The sequence below is a fragment of the Pteropus alecto genome, unplaced genomic scaffold, assembly GCF_000325575.1.
Source record: "Pteropus alecto unplaced genomic scaffold, ASM32557v1 scaffold131, whole genome shotgun sequence".
Classification (NCBI taxonomy): domain Eukaryota; kingdom Metazoa; phylum Chordata; class Mammalia; order Chiroptera; family Pteropodidae; genus Pteropus; species Pteropus alecto.
Genome location: NW_006434709.1, coordinates 322,885 through 333,896, shown reverse-complemented (window position 1 = coordinate 333,896; position 11,012 = coordinate 322,885). Strand labels below are relative to the sequence as shown.

At 32.1% G+C, this 11,012-nt stretch overlaps 1 protein-coding gene and 1 pseudogene across 1 annotated transcript in view; one reads left to right on the top strand and one right to left on the bottom strand.

The window, feature by feature from the left end:
* EXOC6B (exocyst complex component 6B) overlaps positions 1-11,012 on the bottom strand; it is a 519,851-nt gene that overhangs the window by 213,330 nt on the left and 295,509 nt on the right. Inside the window, exon 18 of the mRNA XM_015587609.2 lies at positions 6,294-6,473. Coding sequence (XP_015443095.1) covers positions 6,294-6,473 — 180 coding nt within the window. The remainder of the gene's footprint in view (positions 1-6,293; positions 6,474-11,012) is intronic.
* Positions 6,740-6,858, top strand: LOC112478115 (annotated as a pseudogene).

The following is an 11,012-nucleotide window of genomic DNA, read 5'->3' as shown; positions in this document are numbered from 1 at the left end:
TTCATTCTTTTGCATGTGGCTTTCCAGTTTTCCCAGCACCATTTATTGAAGAGGCTTTCCTTTCTCCACTGTATGTTTTTGGTGTTTCTGTCGAAAATTATTTGCCTATATAAATATGGGTTTACTTCTGGACTCTCGATTCTGTTCCACTGGTCCGTGTGTCTGTTTTCTGCCAATACCATGCCATTTTGATTACTGTCACTTTGTAATATAATTTGAAGTCGGGCAGAGTGATGCCTCCGGCCTTGTTCTTTTTCCTCAGGATGGCTTTTGCAATTTGGGGTAGAAAAGTGATTTTTTTTATTGGTGTAAACTTATGAGAATACGAAAGGAGAAATGGCAATTTAGAATTTTAACCCAAACAAACCTTGGGGCCTGGTCTCAAAATAATAGTTTATAACTTTTCAACAATTAAATTTTGGGATCATGATATAGATGACCCCAAAATGGTTTTCAATCCTCAGGTAGGAATTCAAAACAAATAAACCTCACAAAAATACTATGAACCATTTCAAGCAAGGTCCTCACTGTATACAGAGACAGAGATGAATAAAACAAGGTCTCGATCCACAGAGCTCACCGTCCGATAGCTGGCAATCGATTTGGTGGGCACGATGGTGTAATAGAAAAATTCTAAAGTCAAATAAATGTTTAAATCCTGACCCTGCCACCTATTTTCTATATCTCTTGCAAAGTACGTAACTTCCCCGAGTTCGTGTTCTCCTTATTATAATATAATAATACTAATTGAGGCATTTTCAGTCTTCATTAATACAAGTAACATATAACACATGTAAAATATCAGGAACACGGCAGTTACTTCTTAATTAGCACCCTCTCCTTTCCTGAAGTAAGCACACAAATGAATGACACATTCCACCCGAGACAAAATTAGACTAGTGCCATAAAAGAAGTGCCATAAAGGAGAATGATGTCACATCTGGTTAGGAGAACTGGAGAAAGTTTCACGCAAAGTACAGGATTTGAAATAAGCCTTGAAAAAGGGATAAGATTTCAGTACATATAGTTAAAGGGCAGAAACAATTAAAGTAGACAAAAAGGCATGAAAAACTCCAAGGATAGAAAACAGTTGAGTGTACATGACAAAGAGTATTACTTCAGTTTGGGGAAGAATATCTTCGGCAAATAGAAAATTGAGAGAGAGAAAAAGAAAAAAAAGGTAGTTTGAGGGTCACATTGTGAAAAGTCTTCATGGTCACAGAGAAGATTTTGTACTTAATAGAAGCACTGACAGTTTCTAAATAACAGAATCATTGGTTAGTACTGAAATGGCAGCAGTTCACAAAATAGAGTACTAAGAGAAATGTCAGTTTTATAAGGGTTTTAGAAAGAATTTCAGGAACTTCTATGTAGAAAATAACTTTCCTTAAAGATGACCCATCAACTAAATGCCCAGCAAAGAAGGCCAAGAACTAGTATCACCATTTTTAGACAAAGCAAGTTAAGGCAAACCAAGGTGGGTTAAGAGAGATTTTTGCCCTGAGTCATATAAACTAACATTAACAGCAGACACTAAAACAAATTCACAATTCCCTCCATTGGGTCTGTCACTTGAGACAGCATTTCCTCTCTCTCAAGTATTCTGAAAGATAATTATCAGGATAACAAGGATAAATTCTCCAAAGTATGCTCTTATGCTGAGCATGCAAAATGGGTAGCTCTGCATGCAACTGTAAATTGTACAATTGAAGCCTAAAAAAAAATGCTTGTGAATTTACCTCATCTGTTAACTCAATTTACACATCAATATTTTAGAACTGTGGAAATCCTTATTATTACAATTATTTCTAGTTGCCTCATGAAAATAGGCAGGCCACCTTAGTCACCAAACTTTAAAAGGAAAATAGTCATGAATTTCAGTAATTTTCCCCCAACCATCTATCCACTATCTAATGGAGTATAACCTAGGATATCCACTCCAACACACACACACTCTCTCTGTCTCTCTCTCTCTCATTCTCACACACACACTCCACCCCCTAGACACTGACCTATCTATTTGGCTATGTTCCTACAAAAAACTGGGGATTTCAAAATGTAAAAGAACAAGAGTCTTTGCCTTTTTCTTTACAGTTCTTTCCACAGCATATACATATTTCCTATCATTCAATATCCTTCTTTGACAGAGAGCCACTCTTGCTAGGAAATTTCAAATATGAAAGGAAATATTCATATCAATAAAAAGCAAATTATTTTGATTCTCAGAAATAGCTTTCATCTTTAATAATGTGTCTTTCACTAAGAACAAATCTTAGACACAGCTCTGTTTTGCTAATACATATTATTAATATGAGGTTCCATGAAGAAGTTATATAGCATGCTAAGGACCATGAACACAAATGCTGGGCAACCTATTTGCTGTCTGTGGAAAACCAGAAGAAAGGCTTTAGAAATCATACTAATTTGGTTCTAGAGAATATAATGGTTGGTGAATACAACTACTTTTTGAAAGTGTGGCTTCACAAAGAGAGCTCTTATTAGACAAAACAGAAATGTGGCATTTGTAGACAGAAATAGGGCTGTGAATTACCTCTGGCTTTGATTCTGAATGGGAGGATCAATTTGATCCTCAATGAGACATTAGGAGTATTTAGGTAGCAAAGGTAACTCAAAATAAACAAAAGAAAAAGAATCCTCAACTAATTACTTATAATATAGCCCTATTAAAAAAGATCACAACTGTGAAGGTAGAAAAAGTATGTAATGTAGACAAACATGAGTTTGATTCATAGTACTACTTCTAAATGGCCTGGATGGTAAAGTAAGTATGGTGCTGACATGTGATAGCTATTGTATATAGAAACCACTATATTACATGACATGTATAAACAGTGACACTTATTAGGGTGTTGTTTTTATTTTGTAAGAACAGAAAAATTATGAAAAAAAGTTAGATGGATATAGGGAAAACTTATCCATATGATTTTGACTTTGCACTATTGCATTTTTTTCTTATGATACTTAAAAATCTTATCAAATACTACAGAATGCTGGGGGAGACATAGTGGCCGAAATACTATTGGCCATCTTTCTTCCAAAATAAAGAAATAGATTTTAAAACAATCTTTCTTCAGTAAAAGTGGTTTTTAATATAAGTTAATTACTGAAGACAAAATAATTTTGAGAGAAAGAAAAATGATTCTAAATATCACCTTCTCCCACCCCTAGGATTACAAAAGCAGTAAATGTTTCATGATGGAAAAAAAAATTTTAAACACGGATACACAAAAAGGAAAAATTAAAAGCTACACAGAGATAAGTTCAGTTAAACCAGGGAGTATATAATTCTAGGTTTATACAATATATAACATAGATAATTAATGTGTCTGTATCTATATAAATAAAAATGAGATATGCTGTATATACTATTTTGCAATCTGCTTTTCTAAATAAGAGATTAATATATTTTTAAATGAATATCAATCTACATTAATTTAATGAATTATTGACATGACATTATGTGAATATCTAATAATTTAGCTAACACATCTGCTGCAGAACTTTTAATTTATTCCCAACTCTTCACTATACAAAAGACAATACTGTGATGAACATATTTAGATCTGAATTTTACAATACACCCATGATTATTTCATTAAGTTAATTTCTAAAAAGTGGGATTGCAAGGTAAAAGGTAAACAAATTTTAAGAGATTTCTGAGACATATTGAAAAACTGACCATCAAGAAGACCATATCATTTCACACATCGACCAGCAATGTAACAGAATACCTATTTCCTAAAATATTTCTCACAAATGTTTAAAAATTTAAACATTTGATCTAGAATCCATTTTGATATGAGATAGTGAATTAACATTCTTCTTATCAAAATGAAAAGACAGTTGTGGCAACAGCAGTTGCTGAATGCCATCTTTATCAAATTTTTGGTTTATAATAATATTTCTATATTTGATAGAAAATAGACCACACTCATTAATTTCCTTTTGCATATTATTTAGCAAATATTGTCTACTTTTGCTGCCAATGAATTTTAGAATTATGTTAAGATACCCATCTCCACCAAATTCACTTGATATTAAGCACAATCAGATTAATTTTGGAAAAACTCTCCACAATATGAAATAGCCCCTTCCTAGAACACTGTATATATTAGTATACAATAAAGTCTCTTTTAAATAACTCTGTGACATGTTCTTCACATTGATCCTACATAGTGCTTGCTAAGTGTATTCATAGAAATCTTATATCTTCTGCCCCAATAATGAACAGGCCTTTTTTTTTTTTTTGCAATATATTTTCTATGACAATATTACTAACATAAGAGAAGTTGATTTGTTTTCTAAGTGGACCATCTAACCATCTAACCATTTTTCAGTCGATTTTCTGGGGTTATCCAACTATACAATATTAATCTATGAATAATATTAACATCATGGCTCATTACAATATTTATAATTTATTTCTTTTATATCTTATATATTTGATAGAACTTCTAAAGCAGTTATGAGAAGCATCTTCGTCATACTTCTGATGTTAATGCAAATAAATGTTTTTAGTGTTCCACTGGTAAATCTAAATATATAGATGTTCTTTATCATGTTATTGAAAGATTACATTGCTTATATTTTAGTAAATTGTTTTTTTAAAAATCAGGAACGCAGGATGGATGTTATACAATGCTTTTTTAGAATACATAAAGATGATCATATACTTTATCTCCTTCACCTATTTTTGTGATAAATTACATTAATAGATTCACTTAATATCACACCATCCTTGCATTTCTAGAATAAACCCTACATAGTAGTGCTATATTACTTTCTTAAAACTCTAGAACTGAGTTGCTAAATTTTTATTTTTTATCCATAACTGTGAGACTAGCTAATAGTATGCTACTTTTGTCTGGCTTTGGTACAAAGATGAAGCCACATGAAATGACTTAATTTTCTATAGGCCCATGCTCCCAGTAAACACTAAGAAAGGCAGTAAACAAACAAATAAGCAAAATATATATTTAAAAACATCAAAAGACTATGAAGCAATGAGGACTAAAGGGAATAAAACTGTATAGAAAGCAGACTCTTTAAAGGTGAGCTGAGGCTCTGTAGCTGTCCCTGGAGGTATCTGCCAAAGCTAGGCATTGAAACAGACTATGGATGTGGTTAGATTTGAAGGCTGGTTTTCTCCTCGAGACACTTTCTGAGATTTTAAGTGCTTTGAAAAGCAAAGTAAAGTTTCTGGCAGTCTACAGTGTTTCAGAGAAAAGACTTGTTAGTGGGAGAGTTCATGAGAATCTCAGGTGGGAGCTGAAAGCTCTTCAGGGGGTGGTGATTTGACACTGACAGTTTCCAAACACTTTTTTCCTGTCGGCAACTGTTAGGGTAAGACCGCTTCTCAAGACATTTGCCAAATTCTAAAATCGAAGAAGGCAGGAGGAGACTGAAATGATAAGGTTTCTCTGAAAAGTGGAAATTTCCACAGTCTGCTTGGTGCTGATGAGACAATGACATGTCAGGCTCACACTAAAAGCTCTGAAGGACCACAGCCTATTAACAGGGGCAAACCAAAGATGCACTATAATTGCAACCCAACCTTGGCCCAGATCAGTCTATTGATTAGATTAAGGCGATATGGCTCAAACAACAACCTATTCACTCATTCTACATACTTAGTAAAGGATTTGGTAGAGGATGATATCTCCCGCAACTTCTACATATTTTAAACACAATGTCTAATATCAACCAAAAAACAGTAAGAAGAGATAGGACCACATTACTGATAACCAAGAAAAAAAGAAATCAGAAACAAATCCACCAATATGTAGGTGAACTATACATTAGCATTAGTAAACAACTTTAAAATGACTGTGATTAATACGCTTAAGAAAATAGAGAAAAGATAAACAAATTAGATAAAAAGATGGAGAATTTCATCAGAGAATTTGAGGTTATAAAAAAATTAAATGGACATTCTAGAACTAAAATATACATATCTGAAATGCTAACTCCTAAGTTTCTCTTCTTTTTCTACCAAGGCATTCATTATGTATTTGCACTAATTCCCCTTAAGTTAGAAAGAATATAAGTAGATGTAATATTAGTGACCATTTTCAAAATAAACAAAATGCAAAAGTCAATGAAAAAATAATGGAAGATGTCTTTAAACTTGTTAAGGGATGATAATTATAGTGTGAGCTTTTATATCCTGAAGAGCTTCCTAATAAAAGCAGAAACAAATATCTTTCACCAAAATAAATTTTAAAAGAACTTTTTTCTGTATGATGAGCAAAGTAAAAGCAATTGTCACTTACAGGAAGGTGTGTGAATACAGCAAAGGTGCTACGTAGAAAGGCAATGAGGTCTACTAGGTAGTCACTAGCTTTGTTGCCCAAATCTCCTGTCATCCAGTCATAGTCGGCCAGCTGTAGAAACTGGTCAATCTTCTGATTTAAGTTGGTATAAATCTCTTCTTCAGCTGCATGTCTGGCATCCTGTGAAATATGAAATTTTAAAAATCATTCAGAATTCCAGTGTAAGCAAAGCAGAAATTTCTGCTTGGAGACATCCACACAAATTTACTAGGTAACAGAGTTGGAAATATTAAGTAATATCATAGTCTCCACGGATTTTTCTTTTTTCAAAAGCGCAGTGGAGTCTTCTATTTTTGTATCTTCAAAACAAACTATTATTTTGCTTCACCAAATAGAGAAACTGGCACTGTCCTCAGCTATCTATGTACATCCTTTTGAACTTTCTTGTCTACAGCCATATCACCCTGAACGTGCCTGATCTCGTCTGATCTCGGAAGCTAAGCAGGGTCGGGCCCAGTTAGTACTTGAAGGGGAGACCACCTAGGAAGACCAGGTGCTGTAGGCATTTAAAAATTTTTTTAAAAATAATTTTCTTATCTCTGTTCAAAACTACATTTACTCTCAGGATTCTATTCTCTCTCATCTCTTCTGAATCTCCAAGAACCTCCCTTCCTGTATGTAATACTACCCTCTCTATTATCTCCTGGCCTCTTTGCTTTGCTTATTATAAGTATTCTGAGGTTCTGACTTTTCAGATTAGTTTCTTTTACTTAGCAATGTGCATTTAGGCTTTCTCCATGTTTTTTCATGGCTTGATAGTTCATTCCTTTTCATCACTGAATAATATTCCATTATCTGGATGTATTAGAGTTTGTTTACCCATTCACCTAATGAAAGACATCTTGGTAGCTTCCAAGTTTTGGCAATTAAGAATAAAAGTGCACTGAACATTCATGTGTAAGTTGTGTGGCTTAACTTTTAACCCACTTGGGTAATATCAAGGAGCATAACTAGTAAATTGCACGGTAAGACTATGTTTAGCCTTGTAAGAAACTGACAAATGGTCTTCCAAAATAGCATTACCGTTTTGTATTAGCAATGAATGAGAGTTGCTGTTGCTCCAACATTTCATATTGTCAGTCATTGTAATAGTTGTGTAGTGGTATCTCATTATTCTTTTAATTTAAAATTCCCTCTTCATCTTGGGTGAGGTATCTGTTCATATCTTTTGCTCATTTTTAAATTGGGTTGTTTGTTTACTTGTTGAGTTTTACCAGTTCTTTGTATATTTTGGATATAAATCCTTTATTAGATATGCATTTTACAAATATTTCTTCCAATGTGTGGCTTCTCTTTTCATTTTCTTTCCCAAAGTAGAAATTCTTTGTTTGAATGAAGCCCAACACATTTTCTTTGATGGATCATATTTTTGGTGTTTTATCTAAAATGTCATAGCCAAATGTAACGTCACCGAGAGTTTCCCTTATGTTATTTTCTAGGAGTTTTATAGCTTTGTGTTTACATGTAAGTCTGTAATCCATTTTGAATTAATTTTTGTGAAAAGTGTAAAATCTGTGTGTAGATTCATTTTTTCTTTTTCTGCATGTGGATGTCTAGATGTTCCAATACCACTTATTGAAAAGACCTTCTTTTAACCATTAAATTGACTTCACTCCTTGTCAACGGTTTTTTGTGGTTGTGTGGGTTTATTTCTGGGCTCCCTAATCTGTCTCCTTGATCTGATTATCTATTCTTTGGCTGATACCATACTCTTGATTATTGTAGCTTTACAGTAAGTCTTGGAAGTCAGATAGTGTTAAACCTCCAATGTTCTTCTTTTCCTTCAAAGATTGAGATTGTGTTAAATCTATAGATCAAGTTGGGAAGAACCGATATCTTGATAAAATATTGAGTGTACCTATCCATAAATATGGAACATATCTCTATTCATTTAGATCTTTCTTCTTTGATTTTTTCATCAGAGTTTTATAACTTTCTTCACACGGACCTTGTTTATTTTGTTCCAGTTAAAACTATTCCTCTCTTTTCTATGTTAATATAAAAAATACTGTGTTTTTAATTGCAAATTCCAGTTGTTCACTACTGGTATAATAAGAAAGCAAATGACTTTTGTATATTAGCCTTGTATCCTAAACCTTACTATATTTACTTATTACTTCTCATGGGTTTTTTTTTCTGTTGTTGTCATTAATTCTTTCATATTTTCTACTTAAACTATCATGTCATATGCAAACGGTTTTATTTCTACCTTCGTAATCTGTAAATCTTTTATTTCCTGCCTTATTGGATGTTGATTAGAAGTGGTAGAGAGCGTAGCCTTCCCTTTCACTTGATTTTAGCAGGAAAGCTTCTAGTTTCTCACCATCAAATATGTTAGCTATAAAACTTCCACAGATGTTCTTTACCAAGTTTAGGAAGTTCCCACTCCATTCTTGTTTGCTGAAAGGTTTTTTTCATAAATAGGTATTGGGTTTTGTCAAATGCTTTTTTTTCTGCATCTACTGATATGATTGTATGATTTATCTTCTTTAGCCCCTTGATGTGATAGAGTATATTAATTAATTTTTGAATGCTGAATGAGCTTTGCAGACCTGGAATAAATCCCACTTGGTCATAATGTACAAGTGACCCTTGAACTGTGCAGGTCCACTTATATAAGTATATTTTTCAAAAACTACTAGAAATATATTTTCTCTTCCTTATGATTTTAAAGATATTTTCTGTTTTCTAGCTTACTTTATTGTAAGAATACAGTATATAATACATATACAAAATATATGTTAATTGACTTTGTTGTCAGTAAGGTTTCTGGTCAAAAGTAGGCTATTAATAGTTAAGTTTTTGGTGAGTCAAAAGTTATACGCAGATTTTCGACCATGAAAGATGTCAGCATTCATAACCCCCACAGTGTTCAAGGGTCAAATGTATATTCTTCAGACATGTTATATTTGATTTGCTAATATTTTATTGAGTATTTTTACATCTATATTCATGAGAGACATTGGTCTGTTATTTTTCCTTTCTTATAATGTTTAAATGATATTAAGGTAATCCTGGCCTCAAACAATGAGTTAGGAAGTATTCCCTCTACTTCTATTTTCTGGAAAACTTTTCTATAGAGAAATGGTATAATTTCTTCCTTAAATATTCGGTAGATTTTTTTTTTTCAGCTTTTTAGGGTCTTATTGACAAAACTGTAAGATATTTAAAATATACAATGTGATGAGTAGATATAGGTATACACTGTAACAGGGTTCCCCATATCAAGTTAATTAACACATCCAGCACACTACATATATTCACTATTGAACTATGGGGATAGAGTTATTCACGATACTCCTTAATTACTCTTTTATTGTCCATGGAATCAGTAGTGATAGCTTCTCTTTCTATTATGATATTGGTAATTGTGTCTTTCCTCTTTTATTCTTAGTTAGCTTGGCCCAAGGTTTATTAATTTTATTGATCTTTCTAAGAATCAGCATTTGGTTTCATCAATTTTCTCTCCTGATTATCTGTTTTCATTATCTGTTTCCGCTCTAATTTTAATTTTATTTTTTTCTGATGACTTTGGATTTCAATTGCTCTACTTTTTCTAGTTTTCTAAGGTTGAAGCTTAGACTATTGATTTTAGAAATTGATCCTTTTCTAATATATGCAATTAAGGCTATACATTTCCCTCCAAGCACTGTTTTCACTGATGGCACAAATTCTGATACATTGTTTTATTTTCATTTAAGTTAAAGTACTTTTAAATTTCTCTTGAGACTTTTTCTTTGATTCATGTGTTATTTTGAAGTATGTTGGTTAATCTCCAAATATTTGGGGAATTTTCTGCTTTCTGAGATTTATTTCCATAATTTAATTATGTGGTCTGAGAGCAAGTTTTGTATAATTTCTATTCTTTAAAATTTGTTAAAGTGTGTATTACCCAGAACATGGTCTGTTTTGGTGAATGTTCTTAAGAGCTTGAGAAGAATGTGTATTTGTTATTGTTAGACAAAGTATTCTATAAATGTCAATTTGATCCAGTTGAATACCATTCAGTTCAACTATATTCTTACTGATTTTCTGTCTCCTGGATCTGTTAGAGGGGTTTACTAAGAGATTTTGGCAGGAAGAGCTGTTGACTTATAATTACCTTATTAGTATCTTTTTAAGTACTCATATATTTTTCTCATTTGATCTATTAGTGAATAATTTAAAACAATTTTAGAGCACTAATCATCCTTGCTTTCTTATCTTTAATTTTATCCCTACTTTCTATGTACTTAATAGAAAGTTTTTTTGATATTTTATTATGACTTCTACATCAATATTTACTTTTAATTGTTCTAATTATATTTTGTGGTTTCTGTTATTTGAATCATTGTTATATTGACTTTGCAAAAATTAACTGAGATATTTTCCTTTTTCTCTGTGATCTGGAATAGTTTAAATTATATAAAAATTTCTGTTTCTAAATGAATTTACTGATGAAACCATGTAGATTTGCCCAATTTTAAGAAGTCTTTAATAACTTTCCATTTTTTTCATAGCTATTAGTAAATATTCTTCTTAAATCACTTTTAAGCACATATTTTCCTATAGAGCCTGAAATTTATTAACACAGAGTTAAACAAAGTATTCTAGGTATTTAATTTCCACTGATTATGAATTTCAAGTAATTGTAATTTATTTATTTATTCTCTTTTCTTC